At 64.1% G+C, this 27,340-nt stretch overlaps 1 protein-coding gene across 1 annotated transcript; it reads left to right on the top strand.

The window, feature by feature from the left end:
- The first annotated feature begins 4,723 nt into the window (after positions 1 to 4,723).
- NCS1 (neuronal calcium sensor 1) lies at positions 4,724 to 26,533 on the top strand. The gene is made up of 8 exons (XM_068914696.1): positions 4,724 to 5,196; positions 19,576 to 19,600; positions 23,428 to 23,566; positions 24,244 to 24,322; positions 24,531 to 24,619; positions 24,915 to 24,992; positions 25,271 to 25,386; positions 25,873 to 26,533. Exons 1-7 carry the CDS (start codon positions 5,133 to 5,135, stop codon positions 25,367 to 25,369), a joined length of 573 nt encoding a protein of 190 aa, XP_068770797.1. The 5' UTR covers positions 4,724 to 5,132; the 3' UTR covers positions 25,370 to 25,386; positions 25,873 to 26,533.
- Positions 26,534 to 27,340: the final 807 nt, after the last annotated feature.

Here is a 27,340-nt window from a genome sequence, read left to right as displayed (position 1 = left end):
GCTGACTTCCAGGCCTTCCTCTGGGCTTGGCCGTAGTTTCAACATCTGCAATCCCATTTCCTTGGAAAAGAGAGCCTGCAGGACACCAGCCTGCTGCCGTTTACTTGACGCACTGCTGTGTCTTGTTTCAGTTATGTTTTGTCCAAAGCAATGCTATGTATTGGCACTAAAATGCTCTACTACCTAAAATTAATTTATAAAGGCGATAGCCCGTAGGGCTGCTATAGCTCAAGTCTCAGAGTGTTTTGGGTTATAAATTTTGATTTCTGCGAGCTTTGTTACTTAGTCATATATAGCTCTGTTAACAAAGCGGTTACCATGCTAACTGTCTGCCAGGACTTTCCCTGGTGGTTGGTGTTTGATGTGGCCTGATGTGAAATGTGGGGGCCAAGCAGTAAGAGCACCGTTTCAACTTGCCGAGCTTCAAGAGCCCCCCAGCTGATGAGCTTCACGCAGTGGAGTCCTGTTTAAAGCTGCCCCCAGTCCCCTTAAGCCCCCCTTTTCTGGAACTCGTGCATGTACGCAGAATTGCCGTAATGGGAGATGAGGGCAATCCCTGGGATGCCGAGGCACGGGGGAGGACACCACCGCGACCGGCTGATGCGGTCCATGGCTTCCCTGCTTGTGGCTATTGCACCAGGAAATTGAACTCGCTCTACTGGAATTTTTTGGAACACCCTTAAAAAGCGACCGTTTTTGTGACTCTACCCAAGTCGCTGAGACTTCTACCTCCTGCCAAGCCTCTCGGAGAGCAAATTTGTCCCTGTGTCCATGTGAGATGTGATTCGTGCTGCTCTCCAAAAGCTCCCGGGGGGAGAGGGCAGGCCGGAGGCCTCCTCCGTGCCGTATCCCGCAGGGCGGCGGAGGCGAACGTCCCGCGCGGGGTCGTGCCCCCCCCGGGGCAGGACCGCTTCCAGGAACAACGCCAGCGTTTGCTCTCCGTGCCGGCGATGACCGTAGCTCGTCTGGTGGAGCGGCCAACGCTGATGCCAATGATTTCTTTGGCTTTTTTTCTGACTGAATCAGATCACGAGATATTAATTTTAAAATAGCCACTATTTTTGTAGTTGATATAATTGATTCTGTGCACGCGCGCGTGTGTGTTCCTTCCCATCCTGGGCCTTGAGACTTTGCCACCCTGCTCCTGGCCAATTCCTGATGCACCAGCCCCCTGGCCCCCCCCTTGGCCAATTCCAAGAAAGCTCTCGCCCAGCTTGGCCTCGCTCGGCAAGACGTAGCACGGCCGGGGCTCTGGGCTCTGCTAGGCGACTTCGCGGCCGGGCCGAGGGCGCTTGCCGTTGCAGCTGGCGTCTCCGGCGCCCGATCCCTCGCTGGCGGCTCTGGTAGTTTGTGGAGCACCTTTTTGGTCTGCTCGAGTGTGTTGTGGGGCTGCAAGGAGGGCTGTGAAAGCGATGGGCACAAAAAAAAAGGAAAGGGAAGAAGGGAAAAAGGAAAGGGAAGAAGGGAAAAAGGAAAGGGAAGAAGGGAAAAAGGAAAGGGAAGAAGGGAAAAAGGAAAGGGAAGAAGGGAAAAAGGAAAGGGAAGAAGGGAAAAAGGAAAGGGAAGAAGGGAAAAAGGAAAGGGAAGAAGGGAAAAAGGAAAGGGAAGAAGGGAAAAAGGAAAGGGAAGAAGGGAAAAAGGAAAGGGAAGAAGGGAAAAAGGAAAGGGAAGAAGGGAAAAAGGAAAGGGAAGAAGGGAAAAAGGAAAGGGAAGACCGTGCTGAGGCTCGGGGCCGCGGGGGCCGCCGTGCTCGGTCCTGCGGGGCCCGAAAGGCTGCGGGAGCCGCGGGGGGAGGAGAGGGGCGGCGGGTGGAAGGGCCGGAGCCTCCCCGCGCCCGCGGTGAGTAGCGCAGCGCGGCCCGGCCCGGCCGGGGGGGGGGGCGGGGGGGCCGCGCCGCGGCCGCCTCCACGTGGCGCTTCCCGGCGCTCGGCGGGGGGGGGGGGGGGGGGGGGAGGAGCCGCTGCTGCCGCCGCCGCCCCCTCGGGCCCGGGCGGCAGCGCCGAGCGCGGTGCGCGGGGCCGGGTGCAGGGGGCTGGTGCAATGCGCCGGGGGCCTAGCTTGGTGGGTGGCAGCGGGGAGGGTGCACAGCGCTCAGCAGGGCCCGGAGCGACGCGCAGCACCCAGCACGAGGCGCGGGTGCTAGCGCGAGGCCATGGGTGCTAGCGCGAGGCGCGGGTGCTAGCATGGCGCGCAGCACCGGGCACGGCGCCTGGCGGCACCTAGGAGGCTGCGCAGCGGTGCAGCACGACGCTCCCGGGCGGCCGAGCAGAGGGAAAGGCCTTTCGCGCGCCGGCTCCCGGCGGGGGGACCAGGCGTCGCCACCTGCCCGCAGCGCTCTGCGGCGGAGCCTGGTTCCCGCCGGCGGCACCCACGCGGACGCGTTGGGAAAGCCCCGCGGCGGCGCCCCAGGACGCCACGAGCGCGGCGTGGCGAGGCCGCTCCGCGGCTGAGCCCGGCAGACTCGCTGCGTCCGGGGGAAGAAGAACCCGGTGATTTTACTAAACGCTCCTCGGTAAACCCCCGCGGGAGGGAAGAGCTTCCCGCAGCCTCGGCGGTGCAGCCTACGCAGCTCCCGCAGCCCCCGCCGAGCTTGGGCGCCGGCGCGGTGGCAGCGAGGGCTCGCTCCGATCGCCGCGGGTCGCGAGCGGCCGTCTCCGTGGCCGCGCGGCGCGGTACGGTGCACGGGCGGCGGATGCGATTCCCCTCTCCTGCCGGCGGCGCTGAGCGGGCTGCGGCGGTGCTGAGCAGGCTGCGAGGCGGCGCTGCGGCGGCTGGCCGCCTCCGAAGAGGAACGCGGGGATACCCGCGAAGGGCGGCCGCTTTCGAGGCCTGGCCCGGCGCTGAGATTTCAAGCCCGCCCGCCGCGGGGAGCTTCCCGCGCTGGGGCTGCGTTTTGCTGGCTGCGGAAACGTCACTGCAGCCCAGAAAACGCCACTAAGTCCTGTTACTCGAGCAATAACGGGGTTGCAGCCGATAATTAGGCAGAGGAACTGGCTGCTTTGCGCGGTTTCCATTACTTTTATCCTCTCCTCCGCGTGAGCTGAGCTCTCTCCATCGTTCTTTTGCGGTGGAGGCAGGGTAGGGTTTTAAATAGAAATAAATCCCTTTTCACATCAGTTTTGCATCAGAAAGGCTTTGTGCTAAAATGCCTCGGCTCCGAGGGGAAGGTCTGCGGCGTTACCCTTGCTTATTATGGAAACATCTGCAGGCCCCGGCCCCGCTCAGGATGCGCGGTGCTCAGCTGGGCTCAGCACACGCGCACACCCCCCGCTGCAACGTGAGCACAGTGCCAGGGACCACGGGAGAAGGGAAACATTGCTAAAAATCGGTATGTTGCTGGCGGGCAGCTAAGGAAACGGACTTCTGCGGGGCTGCGCGGGGTATTTTGCAGCCGCCTTGGGGACTGAGATGAAACCTGCTGGAGGCCCAGGCCTGAGTCGCCCGCGGTGCTTTCTCTCTGAAGGCCGGACGGAGATGGGTGCCGACTGAAAAGGATGCTGGAGGGGCGACAGGAGCCTTGCTAAATTCTCCCGGTTACAAGCTGCAAATCCTGCGTCGCTCGGTGGAGCTGCTGCTGCTCACAGCGCAGCAGAGGAGCTGCGAATTCGGCCAGCTGCGTACCGCTGCTAGCTGTGCGCTGCCCAGGCCGGTGGGTGACGCGTCCGTGGAGGACGTGGCAGCGTTTCTAAGCTCTGCTGCCCTAACGCGCCCGTTTGGGGAAGGTTGGGGGAAAGAGGATTCTGTGTTTTAGAAACGTCTCCTGCGGGGAGTATATCCCTGGGGAGCTGAGAATAAGGCAACCCCTGGCTGAGAGCAGAGAGGCAGCACCCCGTCGGCTCGGCCCCCGGCCCGCCTGCGTTTCCCGCTGTGCTCTTTGTGGTGCTACAGACAGGCTTTACTGTATCCAGGCACAGATTTTTTTCTTCTCCTTAGCTGCTGACACAGAAGTCCCGGCATGTCTGGGCAGCTCCGACGGGGCCTTAGTTGCAACATGGGAAGGAAAAACCTGAATTTATCGGGTGCATCAGGTACGGCTAACGAATCTGCGCACACGCACACAGGGTGCTTTTATAGAGACAGAAAACCCTGGATGATGGTGGAGAAGAGCTGAGTACTGTTGCTTTTAGCACTTGGATGGTTTGCTGGCTGTGTCACAAACCTGCTGCAGGTTGAACCCGTTGGGTTTTTGGAGGCATTGAACTTGGTCTCCGTATGTGCTTTGCAAGCAGCGAATGAATGTCCACAGGAGCCCGGAGGATCTCGGGGTAAGAGGTGGGGGACCCGCCTCGAGCTGGGAGCGCCCGGGAGCGAAGCCACAGCAGTCGGACCAAGCTCCTACAACCGAAGGTCTCGGTGTCCCACCAAGGTCACACCGCTTCTCAGAGGCCCCGGAGCCGAGGAGCGCCTTGCCCAGGGCTGCGCGTCGCCCCATGACGCCCCTTCCCTCCGCATCCTCCTTCCGCCCGTCCAGCCCTCCGTGACCCTCCAGAGGACGCGGGAGGGGGACGCTCCGGTCGGCGTCATCCCCCGCTTTTCGGCCTCCTGATGCCACGAGGCCGCCCTTGGCCGATTTCCCACGCGTGCTGGGTTTAAAACGGCGGCTTGGGCCGCGCCACGCTTCCCCGCCGCTGCCGCGAGCCCCGCGTTTCCCACGCAGGCGTTTCGCGGGCGGCCGCGGGGCGGCTCCCACGCGCGGCGTGGCCGCGTTCCGCCGGGGGCGGGCGCGCCCGGCCGCCGCAGCGCAGCGCAGCGCAGCGCAGCGCTCCGCGGCCGCGCCGCTCCTCCCGGCGGAGGGCGGGGAGGGCGCGCGTAGCCAGGGACGACAGGCGCGCGCAGAGCCGGCCCTGCAGCGCCGCGCCGCTGGCGTTTCTGGCCAAACCCCAGCAACAAAGACACCCCCCCCCCCACTCCAAAAAAAAACCTTTTTTTTTTTTTTTTTTTCCCTCCTCCGCGGGATGTAGCCGCGCGGAGCTGCCGCCGAGGCACCGCTGCCGGCAGGCTGCGTGCGACCCCCCCCCCCTTCCTCCTTTTCCTCCTCCTCCTCTTCCTCCATGCCCCTCCAGTGAAGCCGGGAGGCAGCGGGCGACACGGCGCTGCATGCGCTGCTCGGGCTGAAGGCGCCGCCGGCCACCATGGGGAAATCCAACAGCAAGTTGAAGCCTGAAGTTGTGGAGGAGCTGACCAGGAAAACATACTGTGAGTAGCCGGCCCTGGCTGCGGGGGGGCTGGGGAGCGGGGGGGACGCGACCCCCGAGGCGGCGGCGGAGCGGCCGGATGCTGCGGGCCGGGCAGGGGGATGCTGGCGGCGGCGAGAGACGCCGGCGAGCAGGGGTTTCTCTCGGGAGATGCTCCCGGGGTGGGGGGTGGGGGTTGAGGCTGGCGAAGGGGGCCCCTGCGTGCCTGGGGGGGACCCTATGCGGAGGTTGCGGAGGTTGCCGTGCTCTGTGCTCGGCTGGAAGATTTGCAGCTGCGAACGTGAAATGCGAAATGCGTTGCCTCTCGCCCGCTCCCCGGCCTCCTCCCCCGGCTGCTCGTCCCTGTGTTTTTTAGCGAGCAGCAGTGATTTCTCCGGGCATCGGCGCTGCTGTGGACGTTCCCCGAATGGAGCGCGCAGGCTCCGCCGGGCTTTGTTGCAAGAATTCAGAGATTAGCCTGGGAAGGAGGACAAAAATAAATAAATAAAACCGGCAAGCAGTAGAGAGGAGGAGAGCGGCAGGGAGCCAGAGAAACGCTCTGTTTTCTTGTAAAAACAAACCTCTGTGGCCTGTTTCTAAGCCTCCAGTAACCGTGGGACAAGGGCCACATCCTGCCCCTCCCGCTGTGCCCACCCAGGGCGACGTGCCTTCCTCCTCCTCAGCCCTCTCCCTGCCCCTGCGGCGCTGGGCATCCCTTCTCCCCGGGGGCTTCGTTGCCAGGAGGGTGCCCACAGGCCGTCGTGGGGCTGCCTCTCCCCTCGCTCCTCTCTGGAGCTTCTCCTTAAACAGGAGACTGAACCGTTTGTGCGGCTTTCAAAGTTTGGGTGCGTTAGTTAGAGGGGTTTCCTTTGTTGTTATGCTCTGACGCGCGGAGAAGAGCCCGACGCCAAGGAGTTCCCTGTTTTTCTCTGAGTACCTTAATACCGGTTTAATAACCTGGTTTTCTAAGTGAGTGGCTTTCCTGTCTGAACCTCCGATCTAATCTCGTTACCGCGGCTAGCGGCTGAGCCATCCAGTGTCAGCAGAATCGGGTTTTTTTTTCTGACGGATGCACAAAGGAAACAAAGGGCTTTGGTGGGTCAAGTTTGCCTCCCGGCTCGCAGGTTGGAGATACTCGCCCTTTGCCTAGCCGGAGAGCTGCTAACATGTAGCCAGACCTGCGAGCTCTCCCCGCTGTCATTGCTGCAGTCCCACAGCAGCGCTTACCCAAAAAGGCAATAGATTAGGATGCAGCAAGTTCTCCCATACGGAGAAGAGGCAATACTGGTGCATTGCACAACCCTACGCTCAGGGTTGCTCCCTCGCCGTGGCACAGCCGGCAGCAGACAGAAGGAGGGCATCTCGCGGGGGGCAGGTCCACGTAGCCGAACCACGCGTGGCGATAGGACAGGTCGGATACCCCGGCTGGGCTTCCTCTGAGTGGCCCGGGGAGCAGAAGTGGTGCAAACGTGGCAGGACCGGCTGAGCGCAGACTGGTTGTAGCTGGGGCCGAGCCCTGCGCCTTGAGTCCTCGCTGCAGCTGTGACCCACGGTGGGGCGCAGCCAAGCCGGGCCAGGTACAATTACTGTCGTGCTGCAATCGCACGTTCGGCTCACGGCGTCCGCCAAAGGATCACCCTCCTCCCGGAGCATCCGATCTCGGACAGAGAGGGATTGGGGGAGAGCTGGCCCCAGCGCAGACTCGTCTGCTGAGCAGTATCCTACCTGCTGGGTTTTCTGCACCCACTGGGTGCACGGGGAAGGCGCCAACCCCGGGCGGGCTGAACGCGTGCCACGCAAGGGCAGCGACGCTCTGCATCTTCCAGCCGCCGAGCAAATGTGACGCTAGCGTAACTGTCGTCTGCCTGCGCCCGAACGTCTCCTTTGCTGGATGAGGCCAGCAGAGAGCCGTTGGCCTTAGAGTCGCTTTATTCTCAACTTTCTGGTGCTCTCCGCTGGCCGGGTGGGAGCGCGGTGGGTGCCTGCGGCCCCCGGGAGGCAGACGCAGCCGCTCCGCCGGCGCAGCACCCGGCCGGGCCCACGCGAAGGCAGCGTGCCCGCTGGTGGCACGGCGCCTGTCAGCGAGAGCTGCCACTAATACCAGGCTCTTGTTTGTTGAGCTCTGCTCTTTCCACCTCTCGTCTCTGGGATTAATTACTTTGGCTGAGTGTTTCTGCACCTTTCCTGCCGTTGTCAAGGCGGGCAGGCATTCCCTTGTCTAGCTGAGTGCGTCGTACGGCCCTCCCAGGCACGTCTGATTTATCTCCAGACCCTGGGAGCTTGGAAAGACATTAATTTCCTTTTCCATTTGGGGGAACCCAGGCACAGGGCAGGTGCAGGGGTTAGTCCGGGACTGCAGCACGTGCTGGTGAGCGAGGCTGAGCCAGGCCCCAGTGATGTGTCTAGTGGATCGGCTTGAGTAGGGGATAATTGCACCCACAAATTAGGTGTCTCCTATCCGTGTTAGGCTTAATGCTTTCTGGTGGTCTGGGTGGGGCAAGGTTTTACTCCCTGTCACTGGGGTATTTCAGCATTTTTCTGGTGGATTGTCACTGGCCAACTTTTGGAGACCATCCGCTGGCACGTGGCTGCCATCGCTGTGTGCTGTCAGTGATGTTATCGAGTGGACGCTGGGCCTGCCTTGAAGTGCTTGGAGCTGTTTCTGCTGCTGTTCCAGTTCTGGGGCGGTCGTGCGGCAGTTAACTTGCACACCTGGACAGATGTCTCCTGGGAGCCTGTGACAGGCAGCTAACGGAGACCCGCTCTTGTCCAGGGAGGGCACAACCTTCGCCATGGTGGGGTCCCCGGGACTGTGTGAGCCGTGGCTGTGCTACGTGAAGGGTTTCTCCCAAGGTGAGATTTCCTTCCGTTGCATCATTTTCTACCTGCGTGATTTCAAAACAAAACTAAGCAAATAACAGAAAGCCAGCTCTTGGTTCTGTTGCAGTGGGAGAGATGGAGAGATTTCAGCCCCCCACCCCACGGCTGCTGTGCAGATTTATCAGTCCTGTGGGACTACAGGAGACCCTCAGCCCAGACCCGTGCAGTGTGTCCTCTGGGCTCATCCAAAGCCCGGTGGCTCCCTCCGTCCTCTGGCCGCTATCCCCTCTCCCCTCTGGTCTCACCAATCCCTTCTGCCTTTTTTTTTCGTTTTTTTCTCTGGCCCTGCCTAGGTAGCAGCAGCAGTCTTGGGGGAAGCAGTTGATGGGAGCAGCCAGGAGAGGAACTGGGGACCACTGGTGGGCCAGGGGCAACAGCGGGACATGTCGATTGTGTTAGGGAGGCTGTAGGTTTGCCGTCACGAGTTAGATGAGATCTGAGAATTATTTTGCTCTTGCTTTCGCTCTTCAGGGCAGGTTGCGCTGGGACCTGCTGGTTGCTGGACGCAGAAGGGCAGGAGCCTGGGAGCCCTGTCTCTTGGCTTCCCCTTCCAGTCTGCTCCTGACTTACGGTGCTTGGGGCCAAATTTTAATGGTATTGGTATACCTAAAGACACAGAGGGACCCCCAAGGGGGTCCTAGAAGTGCTGGCTGCCCTTTTGGCATCTCCAAGCACCTGAGTACCTTAGCAAATCTGCCACCGCCAAGCTTGCCCGTCTGCCAGGCGCTGGAGCAGCGCTGGCGGGGGGAGCCCGGATGAAGGGTGAAGATCTAACCTGTCTTCGAGGCCAGGCTGTTGACATATAGGAGAGTGTAGGAGAAGCCAACACTGAATGATAATAATAATGAATAATAAATTATGTAATTCTTTGTACTTCCATAGAGCCTTTCATCTGAAAGCTCCTGAAGTGCTTTGTAATCATTAATTTATTAATCCTGCCGATGCCTGGTGGAGGTAGCTCAGGGAAGCAGTTTTGGCTGCTGTGCGTTTTGTCCCAGGAGGCGATAACGCTCGAGGCTCAAAGGAACCACCTTCTTCCCTTGATCGCATCTAGGGGCCCCAATTCAGCGTGGATTGAAGCACAAGCTTAAGTTTAACCAGGTGCTTAGGGCTCACAGCTGCGGTGGGATTTGAGATTGTGCTCAAGAGCCTCGCGGGCCTGGGATCAAAGGGTTCTGCTGAGCTGGAGGTTTATGAGCAGGCTGGGATACTGCTGCTCCCTGCAGCCTGGCAAGGCTTCGAATTCGAGTGGCATAAAGTGCCCGTGTGTAACTATGGGTGCAGGATACATGTCGGGGTGGGAATAGCTTGAAGGGGGTGGGGTAACACCGTGCTGAGGAGCCCACCTTGCGGCTGCGCTCCCAGGCCGCTGCAGCCACAGCCTTGGCAGCCCTTCAGATCATGAAGCGCGACTTAAAAATTTGAGGAGGTTTCAGGAAAGTCGATTTTCATGGTTTCTTCAGATGTTTCGGGGGCGGGGGTTGGATTTCAGGGTTTGTCTTTATCCTAGTTTTTTCCTGCATCCAGAAGTACTAACACCATGTTTAACACGAAAGCTGTCGGGGCCGTGTAGTCCCGCGGGGCTGGCCGCGGCGGGGGGGGCTTCTGCTGCGCTCGGCTGCGTTCAGGTGGAAGCGCCCTGCTGCGAGGACCCGAGGTAGGATCGGGACGTGGGTCCCGGGCGCTCCGGGTGCCTTCGCGGGCCGGCGGCGAGTTTGCAGGGAAGAGCGCGGGGAAGGCGTGAGGCGTGGGAGCAGCTCTCCGAGAGTGCCAAAACGACGCCTGCGGGATTTGGAGGCCCGGGTTGCAAAGTGGGCGCAGGGAGAGGAAGATGCTCTTTTCCCAAGAACCGCGTCCCGCCCACTGTGATCTGTTTGGTGGATTTTGAGCTCGCTCTGGCATCAGCGTTTTCTTCTCTTTCACAATAAGCCACAAAATTGGCTCTGCCGGTCAACAGTAATGCACTGAATAAACGGGCATTAGTTTAAGAGCAAACTACAAACGTATTGATCCCGAGTTGCCGAGGTACACGGCGGCTGGCTGAATCCTGCGGGAAAGGGAAGAAAGTTCTGTGATTGCAGTAGTCCTGAGCTAGCAACGTCCGTGCCGTGTCCTGGCCTGGGGGATGCAGGACCGGGGCCGTGGTCCATCGTGCTACGCCAGCGCCGTCAGCGCCAGCGAGCGCCGCGGCAGGAGGCGGCACCGGGGAGCGGACGGTGCCCGTCGCGCTGTTCGCTCTCCTTGACCTTGCCGAGAGCGCCGGGGCCGGGCAGAGCGCGTGGAGCCGGGCAGGCTCGGCCCCCGCCGCTCTCCGGTGTCTCCGGGGAGCCGGGAGGATGCTCGAGGGGGCGGCGGGATGGAGGAGCAGGAAAGGGATGTCCGAGGACGGGGGGCTGCCAAAGGCTCCCTGCTGCGGGTTTATTTTTAGCCAGCGAAGTGTTTGGCCCCGGGCACTGGGTTTCGCTGCCAGGTTGGTTCATTTTGAAATCCTTCCTGTTGCTCATCCAGCAGAAACTGGAGCATGAAGGCCACCAGAAAGCCCAATGCTTCGGCACCTGCTGCCCGTCGGCCGCAGACGGTGGGTGCAATACCTGCAGGAAACACAAAGCGTGGAGGGGTTGCGCCGTCGGGGCCCGGAAGCCGGGCTGAAACGCGGCTCCCTGCCCTGTTGTGGCCGCTGGCCCCGCTCGTGGAGGTGGCCCCCGACTCAGGATGCGGGAAGGAGCCTTGCGAGGCCGGCGGCTGCCGGGCGGCGCGCAGCATCCCCCCGCGGCGTGCACGGCGGTCCCCGTGGGGCTCGCTCCTTGGAGACGTGGGGCAGGCGGCCCGGGAGGTGCCAACCTGGCCCGGGGTGCTGGGGCGGGAGCAAGCCGAAGGCTGAGCTGCTCACCCCGGCTTATTTACCCCGGCCGAGCAGGGAGCTGCGGAGAGTCGCAGCAGCGGGCTTGCCGGCCCGCAGCCAGCGCTTGCAGCACATGCAGCGATATTTACAGGAGCGTGGAAGGGAAGTTTTGGTGGGAGGAGGCGAGCGCCCAGCCCAGCGCGGGACCGGCGGAGGTGCTGTGCCCTTGGGCAGGCGCTGAACACGCGTTGGGGCAATTCGGGATGAGGGAGCAAAGTGTGTCAGTTGTCCTGTGCCACCTGAGGGGCCCCTGGGGAGGGCGATGGGCAGGACGTGCCGGTGGGATGCCTGGGGGCTGGCTGTGATTTGGGGCCTGGTTTTACTGCAGCAGGGTGAAAGCCCGAGCTGCAAAGCTTCCCCAGTGGCCAGCTCGCTGCAGGCTTGGTGGGGACCCTGCTTTGGTGCCTCTGGAGGGCTGTGGCGTTCTGGACAGCATCTTCAACCCATCCGCCAAGGAAACCCCGACCCCTCCTCCTGATGATCGCATGTCCGGACACCCCGGGTGCACGCGGACCGGGGGCTCCTGTGCTTAGAGCCCCCAGTGAATGTGAAGCAGGTTGTGGGGTCTCAGACCTGGTGCCACCGAGCAGTGTCCGCAGCCCCCAGCCCTTGCCCTGCGGCACCCGGGAAGGTACTTGCTTTGCTGGGATGGGAAGGGGGAGAGGGGGAAGCAGCGAGCGGCAGCATCCCCGGCTCCCTCTGCGGCAGAGGAGAGAGCAGTTCGTGCCCGCCGCTCGCGCGGCAGCTGCCTGGTGCTGCGAAGGCATCAGAAGAATCACATTTCATTTATCCACTGACATGTTAATGGATCTGCTTAACCACTCTCCTGACCTTTGCTGCTGCCGCTATAATTAAGGTTGTGAAACAAGAAACTCTGAAGTCATCAAAGGAAGCGACTGCTCCGGGGAGGAGCCCGTGAACGCTCTCGCTTCATTATCGGGGTGACATTCGTGTGCTCGCTTTGTTCCTTCCTGCCCTGCTCGCGCTCCCGGGCCCCCTCGGAGGAGAACGGGGCTGGGGGCTTTCCATGTCCTTGCAGGGGAGCAGGGCGCGAGGGGCCAGGGCAGCTCCGGGGATGCTCGGAGCACGGACGCTACGCTGCCGGCTCCGGCCAGGCGGGGTGGGAGCCCTTCCCGTGGTGGCAACAGCTACGAGCGTTTTGTCCTGGAGACACAAGTCGTGCCCTGGATGTGGTTCCTCTAGGTGCTAAGGAGAGATTTGGGCTCGTTTCCCGTATTTTCCCGCAGGGCCCGTGGGAGAGGGCTTTTCTGTCTCCGGCCCCGGCGGTGCTGGGGGAGCTGTGCCTCCAGCGCGGGGCAGTGCCCCCGCCGGCTCCTGGGGAAGCCGGGAGGAGATGCAGCCCGCGACAAACCTGCTGCAGCCACCGGCTCTTGCCGTGGGAGCGTTTCGGTGTGAATCATTAATTCCCGAGCGCGGTGACTGTCCTCTGCCCTTCCTCTGCCGTCTTTGTTGCAAACAGTGACTGCTGCTTTTTCCCCGAGCCCAATTTCTGAAACCGAATGTTGGGCCCTTAAATATTTAATAAAGTCTAGAAAGGATTTTAACTGCATATTGGTTTTCTTGTTGGTAGCAGCCCTGGGGGAGACGGGCACAGAGCTGCTCGTGGACCTGTTTATCCAGCCTGCGAGCTCGACGGACCACTAATGGCAACCGTTGGCGAGAGGAGTGCCACATGCACGTGCCGTCCTCTGCGCGTGTTGCTTCGTATCTAGGCGGTAACGAATGACAGCAATGAGGCTCTGCTCTTCTCCGAACATCTCAGAGTCTTCTGGACCCTCGCTGGTGCCGGAGGTGTCCGTGTTTAGTGGGGCAAGGGGAGGAGAAGCAAAGTGGCTTGGCCAAGCGAGCCGTTGCCCAGGCTGGGAGCGGAGGTGGGATCCCGCGTCCCTGCCTCCCGCGGCCAGGTAGGCAGGCGAGGCGCTCGGCGGGGGCTTGGAAGAAGCCTTGGGTGGTGGGATGCCAAAAACGCTGGGGCCCCGCGCAGGGCGACGCAGCGCCGGCGCTGGGCGAGCGGGTTGGAGCTGGCGCGTCCCGTCCCTCGGCTGCCGTGGCAGAGCCTGGCGGGGTGCAGGCGGACGGCACGCTCTTTAATATTTAACCAGGATGCTGATTGCATACTGAAACCTGAATTTTAACGAGACCGAGTCGTCATGGCCGAACAACCCAAATTTCCAGAGGGCTGACGCGCGGCTTGCCTTCAAAGCCGCCCTTGTCGCCTGGTGCAGCCGCGGGGACCCTCCGGAGCTCTGCGGTGCCCAAAGATGCTGTTCGCCTCCCGGTTTGGGGTGAGCGAAGCCCTGTAGCTGCTGTGCTCAGGAACCTCTTGGCACCTCCAACGTTGGTTTTGACCTTTGCTCTCGCTGTCTTGATCGCTTACTTGTATGCTAAAGCATAGCGCATAGCTCAAGCCGCGGTTATGTCCTTGGTTACGTGTTTTGGAGGGACGAGGCCTGGAACGCGTTACGCGTATTCAGACTGTGGTGATGGTACCGCTGATACGCTCGTCTGCGGGGGCGAGGGGTGCAGCTTGGGTTGGGGACGCGTGGTCACACTGCTGCGTAGGGCTTTTGCAGGGGCAAGGTGTGAAGTTCGTAAGAAGTCCGGGTTCAGACTGTTGTAATATTAACCCCTGCAACCCAGTCCACGGGGGTGAAGGGTGGACTGCGTGATGGGTAGGCGTTCAGACTGTGATGTTAACCCCTGTAATCTGGTTCTCAGTGTATGTATACATTGGCGAGTGTATGTATACATTGTCACAGTGTTAATCCCTACTGCCTGTTCTGCAGGGAGGAAGAACGGAGTTTGTACTTGATGAATATTAACATGAAGATGATGTCGAAAGTAGAGTTTATAATAGATTTATGTTCAAACAGTTCTTAAGTATGTGTTTTGCAGAGGCGAGGGGTGGGATGTGTTGGGCATAAATTGAAGGGTTTACTGGGTTCATGCAGAAGCACCCAATTAATTTACGCATGAGCATGCAATAAATTCACGCATGAGTGCCTAGTTAGCACACACAGGAGTGCACAGCTAATTTACGCGCATGCACCCGATTAGTTCGTGCATGAGCACCTGATTATTTCATGCATGAGCGCCCAATTTGTGCATGAGTGCCCAATTAGCCCATGCATGAGCACCCAATTAGTTCGCGCATGAGTGCCCAATTCATTTATGCATGAGTGCCCGATCAGTTCATGCCTGCGCACCCAATTAGTACGTGCATGAGAGTGTAATTTGCTAATTACACTAGCAGGTGCAGGAGCGCCCAATTAATTCGTGCATGAGTGCTCAAATAGCTCATGCATGAGCACCCAAGAAATTCATGAATGAGCACACAATGAATTTATGCATGAGCACCCAGCCAGCACCCGCAGGAGTGCCCCTTTCATTCATGCCTGAGCACCCACGTAGTTGATGCATGATCGCCCGATTGAATTATGCATGATCGCCCTATGAGCCCATGCAGGAGTGTCCGAATGATTTATGCATGAGTGCCCAATTAGTTCCCGTACGGGCGCCCAATTTATTTGAACAGGAGTGCCCATCTAGCTCAGGCATGGGCACCCGACTAGTCATGCATGAGTGCCCAATTAATTCACACGTGAGCACCCACTCCGTAGACGCGTGGGTGCCCAGCCAGCCTACGTCTGGGCGCTGCGCTGGGTATACACCCACCGCAGGTTCAGGCAGCCCCAAAACACTTGATTTAAGAAAACGCAGCAGCTGCGAGGGGAGGAGATATGCAAGGAGCCATGCGGGGCGATGCACAAGGAGATGTGGGGCTGCAGGTCGTGCACGGGGACGCCCCGGGGACTGCGGCCGCGGGCCACCCGCGCTGGGGCGGGCACAGTGGGAGCGCGTGGGCATTTCTGCAGCGTTGCCGTTAGGTGCTTTGGAAGCCGGATGCTCCGAGCACCCTGCGTCCTCTCTCCGGGGGGCTGCGGTCATTTCCAAACCCGACTGCCCGTCGCTCGCTGGAGGCTGTCACGCGGCGCGGTTGCTTAGTGCCAGACCGCGCTCTCTGCTGGCTGCTCCCCTACGTACGTACGTACGTACGCATCGCTGCAGCCGTGCAGCGGCTCTTCCCGGTCCACCAGGCAAAGCCGCGGGCCCTGGGGGAAACGCAGCCCCGCGACGCCGGCGTGGACTGATGCCGCCGGGCGCCTCGGTGGGTGACGCTGGGCGAGCTGCCGTCGCGGCCTGCGGCTCAGCTGCGAAGCAGAGATAAGGTTGCAAAATGGTTTTTGTAGCGAGCCCTGCAGCGGTTGGGGGAAACTGCTCTGTAGCTGGAAATAATTAACTCGAGCTCTCCCGATAGCTCAGCCGTGTCCATGGCTCCGGCCCCTGCGGGATCAAGGTGCTTTTATCCCCGGCAGGGACTGGAGCGAGGGAGGGAGGCGCTGGGGACCTCGACGGCAACACTTCCCGGTGGATTAGCTGCCGGTTGGGAGGGCAGCGGTGAAGCCGTGCCAAAAAAGCCTTGCAGGGCCGGACCGCGACCGCGTTGCCTCGTGCATCCCACCAGGGCCGGGAGCTCCCCAACCCTTGGGGCCCCGGCCGCCTCCGCCGCCCTGCTTGTTGCAGCGCCCGCCCTGGCTCCGCAGCCGCCTCGCGCCGGGGCTGAGCCCTGCTCCGCTCCCGGCTCCCCAGCCGGCGCAGGATGATCGATGAGGTTTCGCCGTCCCGAGGGCCTCCTCTCCTCGCTGCCTGGCAAACACAAATTAACGGGCTTAAGCAATGATTAAGCAGAGCTGTTCTTGCTGCGCTGGCAGCTGGGCGGTGGGAAGCGAGGGGGCAGGTGAAGGGCGGGTGGCGACGGAGCTGTCAGTCCCGCCGCCGCCGCGTTGCGATGGAAAGGCGGAGGCCGAGAGCGGGGGGCCCTGGGGTGCCGGGGGGCCCCCGCGCCCGCGCTGGGGCAGGCGGGCGCTCTTCGTTACACTGGAATTAGCGCCTGTCTTCGGTCTTACCGGGAACGGAGCTGATGGGAAGCGATGGCAGCAGCCGCGACTGCGGAGCCAGGCAAGCGGAGCACAGCCCGGACCTTACCAGAAAGGGCCAGAGCTGCTATTTAAGGGGGAATAAGACTCCCACTTCTTGTAAATCCCCCGATGTCCCTGCCCTCCGCACCCTTTTGCTCCCCGCTAGCACGGGTGCCGGCAGCACGAGCCGGCACGCAGCCTTATACCTAGGGGCGGGCGCGTGGCCGGCGCTTGCAGCTCCGCGACGCCTCTTCCGGTATTGCGGGTACTAATACCGGGCGTTTATGTAGTGCCCTCATCCCGAAGGATCCCGGGGCACGCCGCATCCGCTAACAAGCTGCTACGCGCGCTGTTCATAGCCGAGCCCGGAGCCGCTGCTGCAAGGGGCGTCCCGCGGGTTGGCGGGGAGGCGCGCCTGCTCGCCCCGGCGCCGGGCACGGGGGCGCCCGGGCACACGGGATCCCTCGAGGGCAGCGAAGCCCCGGCGGCGTCGGCTGCGGTCGCGCGTGTCCCGCCGCCAGGCAATCCGCAGCAGCTCCGCGTCTCGCCGTCATCGATTCCGGGGCGGGTGAACGCAGCAGGTTCGGGGCGCGGGGCCGGCTCCTCGCCCTGCCCCGGAGCGGGCGCCGAGGGGACGGGCAGGGAGAGCCCGGCGGTGACGTGGCGACGGCGCCCGGTATCGCGCGGGCTCCGTGTCCCCGGGAGGCTCCTCCGGGAGTCCCGGCCTCCCGCGCGCGCGTTTGTCGCTGTCCCCAGCGGCGTACCGCATGTCGAGCCGTGACGCTGTCGCCGGGCTCTCCATCAAGCTGCGCGCGTTGCTTGGCACCTTTCCACGGATGAGTATTAACAAATCCCACCTTGGGAGCCCAGTTGCAGTTTTAGGCCAAGCAGTCTAGGAGCGAGCGGGTACGTCCTGGATGGGATCCATAAGACTGCCCAGGAAACGGAAGCGCGGGCGCGCGCCGCAGCCCCTGCTCACCGCGTGCTGGGATATCGGGAAGGAAATCCCTTTCGCCGGCACCTGGGAACGGATGGGAGGCTTCGGTGATTTGATTAGGCTTAATCGTTTGGTTGCTGCATCTCCTTTCGTCTTCACCTGGCTTGGACCAGGTTGCCATCAGTCCTCCCGGGGACACGGCTGTGCAGAGAGCCTGGGCGATGCTCCGCGGCTCGCGCCGTCCTCTGGTGGGGTTCATGCACCCAAGGAGCCGGTTTTCGGTAGGAGAGAGGTGGCAAAGCCGGGGCGAGCGGGGCCGCAGGAGCCTCCTCCCCGCTGGCAGCGTGCCGGGGAGCGGGGCGAAGGCGGCCGTCGCCGGCAGGGTTCGGGGCTGACAGCCCTTGCAACGGGCTTTGGCTGCCTAACGCTGTTAGACTAGGGCCGAAGGCGACCCCGCAGCGCCGAACGGGCCGGCGTCCCGCCGTCGGGAAAAGCCTGCCCCGGCGGCGCGTGGGAGCCTGGCGCGTCCCTCCTGCGGGCGCGACGGCCGCCGGCTCCGTCCCCTGCGCTCCCGCCCCAGCCCCAGCGCGTCGTTAGCGCCGGAGTCTTGCTCCCGTCCTAAAAAAAAGAAAAAAAAAAACCCACAGATTTCTTAATTGTTTCCTGCTGGAGTTGAAAGGCTGCGCCTGGGCCCGAAACGGCATGGTGGAGGAGAGGCAGCTCGGCGAGCGACGGCGCCAGGCGGTGAGCCTGGAGGGGCTGAGCCGAGCCGCCGACCTCGGCGCCGAGCCGCTGTCCTCGCCCCGTCGGCCTTCCTCCCCCTGCCGCCCGTCGCCCGCGGGGTCCCTTTCGGAAGGACGTTTCCGTGCAGCCCCTGTGTCTCGGGACCGGGGCTCGGGCAGGATCGCCGCGGCTGTTGTTTTCCCCCACGCCGGTTCGGCTTCTCTCCGGCTGGACGCGTCGTGCCGTTCCCGGCTCCGTCCTGCCAGGGGACCTTCTGTCCTTTCCAGCCTCTCTTCCTACCGTCTGCCTAGTCAGTCCTGCCAAAACAAGCGCCGCGGCGCTGCCGAAGCCCGTGCCGAGCATCCCCCCGCCGGCGCCTCCGGCTGGACAGCCGCCCTCGGTGAACCGTGCATCGCTCCTCTCCCGCTGCTCCGGAAAGCCCTGCGGCCGGGGCGCCCGCGCCGCCTCTCTGCCCCGCGCCGAGCCGGTCGCCGCGGCGGGGCCGGCGCCGCTGCCGGCCCGCTGCCGGCCCTCACCTTTTGCAGCCTGCGCCTCTCGCGGCGCCCGTTGCGCCCGCCTGGCGGAGAGCGGCTCGCTCCGAGGCGGCTGGCGTCTGCTGGTGCGTCTGGGTTTTTATGAGCCGCTCGCGCGTTGACGCGTGCCCGCTCCGCCTCGGTAGCCCGGCTGATTTCAGAGCTATTGCTTTGTTTAGATGCGCGACGCGAGGGACCCGACGGATGAGGCCGTTGCCCCGGCGGCGGGGGCCGGCGGGCGCCGTTCGCCGCCGCCGCGTCGCGCTCTGGGCTCGCCGCGCAGCCCCGTCTCCCTGGGGCCCGAGCCAGCGGCAGGCGGGAGGTGGCAGCTGCCCCGGGTACGTCTGCGGGGAGAGCCGTCGCCGTCTGGGCTGCTGGCTAGAGGGACGAGCTGAAGCACCTCGGTCCTCAGGTCCCCAGCGCCAAAGGCCCAGGAAAAGGGATGCAGCGACTTTGTTTTGGGGCCGGGCGCGCAAGCGGAGGAGCTGCAAGTGGCTGCGGCCCTGGCTGAAGGGAAGGTCCTGCTCCCTCTCCCCGCTCGTTCCTGACGGGGTTTTGGCACCCCTGGCGAGGCTGGGCCCTGCGCTGGGGCCCCGAAGGGTTCGCCCTGCACCCTTGGGGAGGCAGAGGGAGGCTCAGAGGGGCCGGAGGGGAGAGCGAGGCGCCGAGGGGTGCGGGCAGCCGAGCGGCGAAACCTGGCGATCAGACTTTAAAAAGAGTTGTGGGCAGGAGGGCGGCCCGAAAAGGGAAGGAAACGTTTCCTTCGAAAACGTTGGCGCGAAACCCGGAGGGAGGCCGACGGCAAGCCGAGGCAGCGGGAGGTCTCCGGCAGCGGGCGCTTGCTCCGGCGGCCGGGAGGGACGGGGAGCGGGGGACGCGGACGGCCCTGCGAGGCGGCGCGCGGCGGGGGCCGGGGTGCCGGCGGGCGTGCGGCGGGCGCTTTGCGCGGGTCGCGCCGAGGTGGAGGACGCCCCGGCGAGAAGCTCCCGGCTGTTTCGTGGCCTTTCGGTGGCAGCCGCTTTGGCTCCGGGGGTGGCGGGAGGGCAGGGCCGGGTCCTCCCCGGGCACAAACCCCTGCCGCGTCGCGGCCCAGCGCCTGGGGACTGCAGGGGACCCAGCGCCAGCAGCCCCCATCGACCACCCGGGCTAGCAAAAGCCTCCCCGGTGCTGTGGTTTGAAGGCAACCGCTTGTGTTCGAGTAAAGCACAAATTCAGCTTAAACGCTCTTCACCGGGTGTTGACAGCACCGCGTGGCGCGAACAAGACCTTGGGCATCCTCTTCCTGGGAGCAAGGCCTTTAGGCTGCAGGCTTTAAGCCTTTAGGCTTAACTTATGTTGAGTGTAAAACAGCAGCAATCACTGGGAAAGCGCTAAACTCCTTTTTTCTTGTCTTTTTTTTTCTCTTTTCTCTTGTTCTCTTTTGCAGTTACGGAGAAGGAGGTGCAGCAGTGGTGAGTGTCCGGCCGCGGTGGGTGGTGCGGGTGAGATGCCGGGTACGAGGGGGAAAAGCAGGGTAGGGAGTTTTGTCTCCCGCGCGCTCCACCGCAAAGCTCAGGCCCTGGGGAGTCCTTCGCTGGCGCGGGGCCGGGCTGCCTCCTTCGTGGTGGCCCGTTGCCTTGCGCCAAGTCCCGGCTCCTCTCCGCCGTGGGAATCGGCCTTCGCCTCCCCCGGGGAGCTGGCGGGAAGCAGCCCGGGACGCGGGCTCGGGACGTCTGAGCGCGGGAACCGGTTCGCCGCGGTTCGTAGCAAACAGCAGCCTGGGTTTGCAGCCGCCAGGCCGCCGGCGACGTGTCGCGGCACGAACCCTGCAGTCCTTGAGGCTCTGCAAGATACGGCGTTTTCCTAAGCGTGAGCTGCCTGGCTTAACAGCTGGGAGATGCTGCGTGATAGGCAGGCTCGAAACCCACAGAGCCAGACATAAATAATGTAGCGTGAGCGGCTTAAAAAAAGAACAAACTGCGCCAGCGTTTGCAGGTTCCTGCTGCGGCAGCTTCGCAGGCGGACGGCACGCGGAGGGCGATCCCGCGGCTGCCCCGTGCCGCCGGCTGCGCGGCCCCGATGCTGGGCTCCGCCGCGACGGGAAGAGCCCCCGGCCCCGGGAAGGGCCCCTCCGGCAGGTCCCGGGGCAGCGGTGGCTGGGGGCCACGCGCCGTGTCCCGGCCGCGGTGACGCCTGCCCGCCTGGGATCGCTAGTGCTGCCCAGCTCCGCTCCTGGCTGCCGGGAAAGGGGAACGCGCCACTTCCATCTGCTGCCGCTGGAAGAAGGGAGCGGGAAGCCGGCAGCGACAGCCTGAGCTCGCCAAGGCCCGGCTTCGCCCCCCTCTCTTTCTCCTGGCACCGCGTGCAGGGCAGGCGGGCCGGGATGGTTTCTCCAGCCGGGATGGTTATTCCAGTGCCGAAGTGGAACCGTTCCCTTGAAATGAGTGAGAGCGAGTGAGACTGGCGCCCGTGGTCCTCCACGGATAAAAGCGCCTTGAGGGCTTGCTTGCGGCGGGAGCGTTACGGGCCCGCTGGGAAACCCGCTGCTGCTGCTGCCGGCGCCCGCAGACGGGGCGCTCCTGCCTGGCGCCGGTGCAACTTGCTTATTTTCCATGCGGAGAGGGGTTAAATGCGGAGGTTTGGCCCGAGGGACTCTGCCCCGCGTGGGCTGCGGGGGAATCGCCTTCCCGCGCGGGGGATGCCGCTTGCCTTTGGAGCTGGCTCGTCCGTCGTCCTCGCCGCCGCGGGAGGACGCCGGTGCGTGCAGGAGGGCAGCGAGCGGCTGCCGGCCTCGGTGCGACAGGGCACGCCGGAGAAGCAGGAGCCGCCTTCTGCGTTGCTGCACTTCCCAGAGCAGAGGAACCCCAGAAAGCTCCTTAACGGCCGGTTCCCTTCGAAGGCGGCGTGGCAGGGTTCACGGAGAGCGGGGTGCTCAGCGGAGGGCCTGGGGTAAACTGAGGCACAGACGGAGCAGCGGGCGGCCCGGGGGCGCGAGGACGGGAGAGACGGCCGCTCGTCCCGCCGCTCCCGCTGCCTCCCCGCTCCAAGGCGAAGGGGGCGCGTGCTGCGGCCGCGGCGCTGGCCAGGCCGGCCGCGGAGACCCTCCGCCGCGCGTCGCAAACCAGGTTCCCATGCCGCAGGAAGATGAGGTCAGGGTGGCGCGCGCGCAGCGCCCCTCTGCCCCTGCCTGGTTCCCCCTCTCCCTGGCAGCCGCCCGGCTGGATCAGGCCCCCAGGGCCCGTCCCGGGAAGCAGGGATCCTCCAAAGCCGGTGGTTTGGTTGGAAACGTCTCCATCCCTCTCTGGTCCTAAGCTGTCCCCGCTTGGGACAGCCGTAACCCTTTGAGCACCAGCTCGGCGCCCTCCCCAGCCTCTCGGGGCACGTGGTGCGGGTTGAGCCCCGTCTCGCCGTGGCTCTTGCAGCGTGTGATGCTTTGATGGTTTCTGGCGTCAGCGAGCGCCCCGGTGCCGGGCACAAGGACGGTCCTGGGCGCCGTCCGCGTTTGCCGCAGTCCCCTCGTGCCGCGCTGCCTTGCGCCTCGTGCTGTGCGGCTCCCGCCCGAGCGTGGGGGCGCAGGGGCCCTTCCGTGGCTCGAGGGGTCAGGCCTCAGCTGGGCGCCTGCTGAGCAGACCTCTTCGCCTGGTGGGTTTTTCCCCCCCACGCCGGGCCTTTGAGAGCGCGGGGTGGCGCCGGCCCGGCGAGGGGAGCGGGCAGCCGCCTCGTCTCCTGGTGGTCTTGCTTTTGCATGGGCCCGAGGGGGGCTGGCGGCAGCCGCGCGCCCAGGCCACGGACGCGTGCCTCCCTCCGGGGCGGCAGCGTGCCCGCGGGAGCCGGGGGGGGGGCCGAGCGCCCGCAAGCGCGTCCCCGCGCCGTCCCCGCTGAACGCGCCGCCCTAGAAAAGCCACCGCTTCCCTTTTATCTTCTTACCGAACTCGTCAACGTTTTCGTCCTTCATCCCCCCCCGAATGAGTCAGAGCTGCAGCAGCCCGAGAAAGCTGCAACCGGCGCTCGGGTTTCCCACCTCGCCGCCTCCGCTCGCCCCGCCAGCCCGCCGCAGCCGCCTGACGGAGCCGGGCGCCGGCGTTGCATAAGGCTGCCGCGGTCCCCCCGCCGGGGACGGGCTCCGCTTTGCAAGGGGCTTTGCTGGCACGAGCGGCTGCCTGTGCGGAGGGGACGCGGCGGCGCAACCCGCGCTACAATCCACCTGCTCTGACTCGGGCGCTGCTTTTCGCCCTCGCTCAGGGTGCGCGTTGCCGGTGCGTGGGCGCCGGTGTCCCTGCTGGGTGGCTGCACGGCCGCCCGCGGTGCATTCGGGAAGGCTTGTGTGCCGGGGAGCCCGGCTAAGAAACGGGGATGGGAGCGCACGAAACACGAGGTTTCCCCTTGGGGAGCTCTGAAACCGCGGGGACGACGGCTGCTGCGACCTGCCGGGAGGCGGAGGGCCGTCGCGTCCGAGCCGCGGAGCGCGGCGCTGCCCCGCTCGGAGCGGCTCCTGCCGCCGGGGCGCTCGCTCGCTGTTCGCTGCTCCCGGGCCCCGGCTGGCGGCGCAGTTCCCTGGGGACCGGCGTGAACGCGCGCACGTGCTCTCCGTTTCAAAGAGCGAGCGGGCGTTTTGGAGCCTCAAGACTGCTTCTTGCGTGCTCTCCGCTCTGCGGTGATCGCCGGAGGCGGGCAGGGCACGGTGCAGCGCTCGGCCTTTGAAACGGGGCTGGGTAACACACAACCGGGATATGATGGAGGGGACAAACCCAGGCTGCTCAACGCCGCTTGCGACCCACCTCCCCGTCGGCTCGGGGAGGGTGTTTCAGCGAGACGCCTCCGTGGCTGCTTCCGCTTGCAGCCTGCAGCCTCCGTGCCCGGGGCAGACCAGGTCCGGGTATCTCCGAGCTGATCCCAGCGCTGTGGACTTGCGTTGCCTTCCCTGGGCAGTCCAGGTGAACGTGGGCTTCTGAGCCCATTGCAGTGGTATCTGACCCTCCTGAGCCCCCTGGCTGTAACCAGCTCTCGCTGAAGCTGATGCTGCCCCTGTCCCTCGTAGAGGACCTGGGTGTTTGTGTGGTGGCTCCCTGCGGTCTGCAAGTCCCACCTGCGCTTCCCGGTGCTCCCGGCTGAGCACGCAGGCTGGGGCGTCCCCGGCCCCTGGCAAACGTGTGACGTGAACGTGGCTTAGCCCAAAAGTTCCCACTTCGGGGCCTGCGGCCGGGCTTCAGAGGGAGCCTGGTCCCGGCTCTGCGGAGGACGTGGCCGGCGAGGAGACCCGTGGGCCGCCCATCTCCTCCCCTCTCTGCCTCCTCCGCAGGTACAAGGGCTTCATCAAGGACTGCCCCAGCGGACAGCTCGACGCCGCCGGCTTCCAGAAGATCTACAAGCAGTTCTTCCCCTTCGGCGACCCGACAAAATTCGCCACCTTTGTTTTCAACGTCTTCGATGAGAACAAAGTGAGTCTGCGAGCCGCCGGCGGGGTCGGCGCTCGCCCCGCGGCCTCGGCTTTCGCGGGACCGGCTCGGTGTCGCTGCCGGCGAGCAGGGTGGTGGGCGCCCGGCCGGGTGAGCCCCGCGCTGCCTCCCGCCGCCGCCGGCTCGCTCGCTGCTTCCCCTCGCCACGGCTGAGCGGCGGCTGCTCGGGGAGCAAAATACTGCAGCCCTTCCCGGGGCGTGAAATAAAACCGGGGGAGCTGCTAGCGAGCAGCGGGCCCCCGCGCTTATTTTATTCGACGAAAACCACGTGGGCAAAGGCTGGTAAGTGAAAAGCTAGCGAGGAGGAATGAGGTGTTTTGGTGCCGCTAGCAAAAGCCCGCCCGCACGGCGTGCCCCGCGCGCGAGAGCCGGGGCAATCGCTCACAGCGGGGCTCTCGCGTCGCCAGCCGCCTTACGCGTACTGCTGACGAGCTCCAGCGCGAAACGGTAATCGCTCGCCTCTCTCCTCCCTCCCGGCAGCTCGGAGCCGTTTGCCTTTTTGGACACGGGCCCGAAGCATGCCCGCCGGGCTCAGCCCCGCGCGTGGCCCTCGTCCCGCGCGACGTGCACGGGGACGTTTGCAGCTCGCTGGGGCGAGCGCTGGGTTTCGGGAGCAGGGAACGGCCGCGGCGGTCTCATCGCCGCCTTTCCTTCCCCAGGACGGCAGGATCGAGTTTTCGGAGTTCATCCAGGCGCTGTCGGTCACCTCCCGGGGGACGCTGGACGAGAAGCTGAGGTGTAAGTGCCCGCCGCGGGGGACGCGGTGCCCCGCTCGGCCCCGAGCCGGCCTTCGGGGCGGCGCGGGCGGGCGGCGCGGGGGCTGAGCGCACCCGGCGCGGCAGGGCGATGCTCTCCACGTCCGGGCTGCTCCTGGGTCTGGTCCAGCCCCGGGCCGGGCAGCTGGGGCGCGCGGTCCCAAGCGCCTCTGCCTTGCTCTCGCCTCCAGGGGCGTTCAAGCTGTACGACTTGGACAACGACGGGTACATCACGAGGAACGAGATGCTGGACATTGTCGACGCGATTTATCAGATGGTGGTAAGAGCCGGGGCGGGCGGCGCTGGGCTGGGGGTGGACGAACAGCCCCTTGGGCGTCTGCTCCGAATTTTCCCCGAAAGCAGGGATGGAGGCAGACTCTGCGGGCAGAAACGCTGCCGGGGGGGGGGCGGGGGGGGAGCTGAGGTGACTTCGGAGGTTGCCCGGGGGCCTGTGCAGCCCCGCAGCATCGTGCTGCCGCTTGCAGAGCCCAGTTCCCTCGCTGGGCTGCTTCGGCTGAGGGTTGCGCCCGGAGACGCGGCGTTCGCCTGTGACCGGTCCCGTGCTGCCTCCGCAGGGAAACACGGTGGAGCTCCCCGAGGAGGAGAACACGCCGGAGAAGAGGGTGGATCGGATTTTCGCCATGATGGACAAGGTGAGACGCCAGCCGGAGGATGCCCGTGTGTTTTTCGCCCGCCCCCAAGAGATTTTTGGAGGCCGTCGTTGGCCCTCTTGGCTCTTGCAGGTCCCTTTCCCTGCAAAGACAGGGTGTCAGCCGCCGGAGCGCTGCCTCCGGGCTCCCTGGAGACCCTCGGGGCTCCCCGCATGGGCCTGAGGCGCCCGCTGGGTGCGCTGGAGCCTCCGGGTGGCGGTGCGCGCGGCGGGCCGGGCACCCCGAAGGGGAAGCTCAGGCGGCCAGCGGGTGTTTTGCAGAACGCCGACGGGAAGCTGACGCTGCAGGAGTTCCAGGAGGGCTCCAAGGCCGACCCCTCCATCGTGCAGGCCCTCTCCCTCTACGACGGCCTCGTATAGTGCCGGGGCGAGCGGCGGTGAGTCCGGCGCCCTTGGAGCCTGGCGAGGTGGTCGGGGACGGGGCGGGGGGGTCCCTGTGTCCGACTCCGCTCGCCGTGCCGGGGGGTGGGATCGGGATCAGCGCTCAGCCGGCTGTGTCGAAACCCATCTCAGGTTTCGGGGCTTCCAGCAGCTGATGCGGTTCCCAGCCCTCCCCGGGGCACAGGCGGCGGATTTTGCTTCTGCGCTAGCCCGTGGGCAGCAGCGCCTTGCTGACGGTGGCCCTGGGCGGAGATGTCTCTTGGGGTGATGTGAAAAATTACACTATTGGAAAAAAGTCGAGTGGGGCCAGATCTGGGGTTTCTGAGCATCACTGGGGCTGGAGAGGGGACGCCGGGGCGCTCAGGCGATCGCTTGAGGAGCCGGCAGTTTTGGGAAGCTCCCGAGACAGTCGCGGGGTGGCACCTTGCTCCCGGTTTTACTTTTCCTCCCTTTCGGCCCCGCCGCCCCGTCCTCTCTTGCAGCTGTCTGGGGGAAGACTCTGTCCGTGCCATCCGACCGCCTCCGTCCGAAGCTTGCCTGTCCCTCTCTGGCCTCCCTTCCTGTTGCGCGAGCAAAGGATGCACTCGCAGCGCGAGCTCACTCCCCCACTCTGCACTCTGAACCAACCGTTGCCATTCGCCAACTTCCGCTTTTTCCAAAAAAAAACAAGAAAGAAAAGGATCTGAACGGCGGTGACCGCCCGAGACTTCAGGGCTGGGGGAATGGGTCGCGCGGCGCCTGGCGGAGGGTCCCCCCGGCCTCCTCGCCCCCTTTGCTCCTCTTTCCTGCGTTTTTCGGTGGGACCGCGGATGCGACGGCTCCTACGTGTCCCTCTCCCGGGAAGCAGCCGGCTGGAGATGGAGCCCAAAGGTACCGGGGGCGCCCGGGGAGCCGAGGCACCAACGGCGATTGGGAACAAAGTCCTCGTGTCATCTGCGATGCTGGTGGCAGCCCAGCCCGGGTCACTAGGGATATATATTATTATATTATTATTGTTATTTTTTTTTGGTGAGACAGTATTGTGCTTTTTTTTTTTTCTTTTCCTCCTTTGGTGGAAAAAGGTGAGGCTTTTTTTTTTTTTATATGCCTATCTCTACGATCGATACCTTTATTTATTTGTTGTAAATGTTGCTGCCGTGTTTAGTCTCTCGTGTGTGTGTCCGAACACCTAGGTGATGATATGTAAGGTTTACATGCTCGTACACTATTGCCGGGCGTCGGGAGCCTGCAATAACAATGAAGCCAAAAATCTGCCTCCCCCCTCTCTTCCTACCCCCCGTATACTGTGCTTCGTGGCCTGGCTGATGTTTTCAGGGGGGTCTGTAGCTTTTTTTCCTCTTTCTGCTCCCCAGTTTCCTGCATTTTTCCGTTCGCCCTCCCTTCTCTCTACGAGCTCAGCTAAGGATCGCTCAGCCCAAGCCCCGAGCCAGACCGAACCCCGTCCTGGCTCTGTTTCCCGTGGACGTCCGCGCAGGTTTTACCGGCTTGGCCTTCGTCCTGGGCAGAGCTAGGAAACGGCCCCTGCCCAGAACTCGGGAATTGGCGTTTTTCCCTTTTCTTACCGCATGAAAAGTGTTAATGGAGCTGACAGTTGGGTTTTGCTTTCGAACCGGCTCCGTTTTCTTTTCTTCCGCAAGCCGCGGGAATGTCGCGTTTCCGCCGGGCAGCGGCGGCGGGGCGAGCGCCCGGGGGCGCCGAGATGCCGGTGGCGGTGGCGGTGGCCTCCTTCCCCGCTCCCGGAGGAGAACAGCAGCTCGGGCGGTTCAGCAGCGCCGTTTACGCGAAACCCCGTTTCGTAGCTGTCTAAGGTAAAATCCGGGCCGAGCCGGAGGCGGGCGCCGCGGAGGGGCAGGCGAGCAGGGAGCGCGGCCCTTGCTCCCACCTCGGCTCCCGTTTCGGGGCCGCGGGGCGGGAGCACCCCGGGGGCCGGGGGCCGAGCCGGGGCCGCGT

The sequence above is a fragment of the Struthio camelus genome, chromosome 20 (assembly GCF_040807025.1).
Source record: "Struthio camelus isolate bStrCam1 chromosome 20, bStrCam1.hap1, whole genome shotgun sequence".
NCBI classification, from domain to species: Eukaryota; Metazoa; Chordata; class Aves; order Struthioniformes; family Struthionidae; genus Struthio; species Struthio camelus.
This window is presented reverse-complemented; position numbering and strand designations above follow the sequence as displayed.

Excerpts from the sequence above, each read along its gene's own strand:
- NCS1 (XM_068914696.1), top strand. The coding sequence starts at position 5,133 with ATGGGGAAATCCAACAGCAAGTTGAAGCCTGAAGTTGTGGAGGAGCTG. Across the intron at positions 19,601-23,427 it reads GAGAAGGAGGTGCAGCAGTG|GTACAAGGGCTTCATCAAGG; the intron begins GTGAGTGTCCGG and ends CCTCCTCCGCAG. Across the intron at positions 24,993-25,270 it reads TTTTCGCCATGATGGACAAG|AACGCCGACGGGAAGCTGAC; the intron begins GTGAGACGCCAG and ends GGTGTTTTGCAG.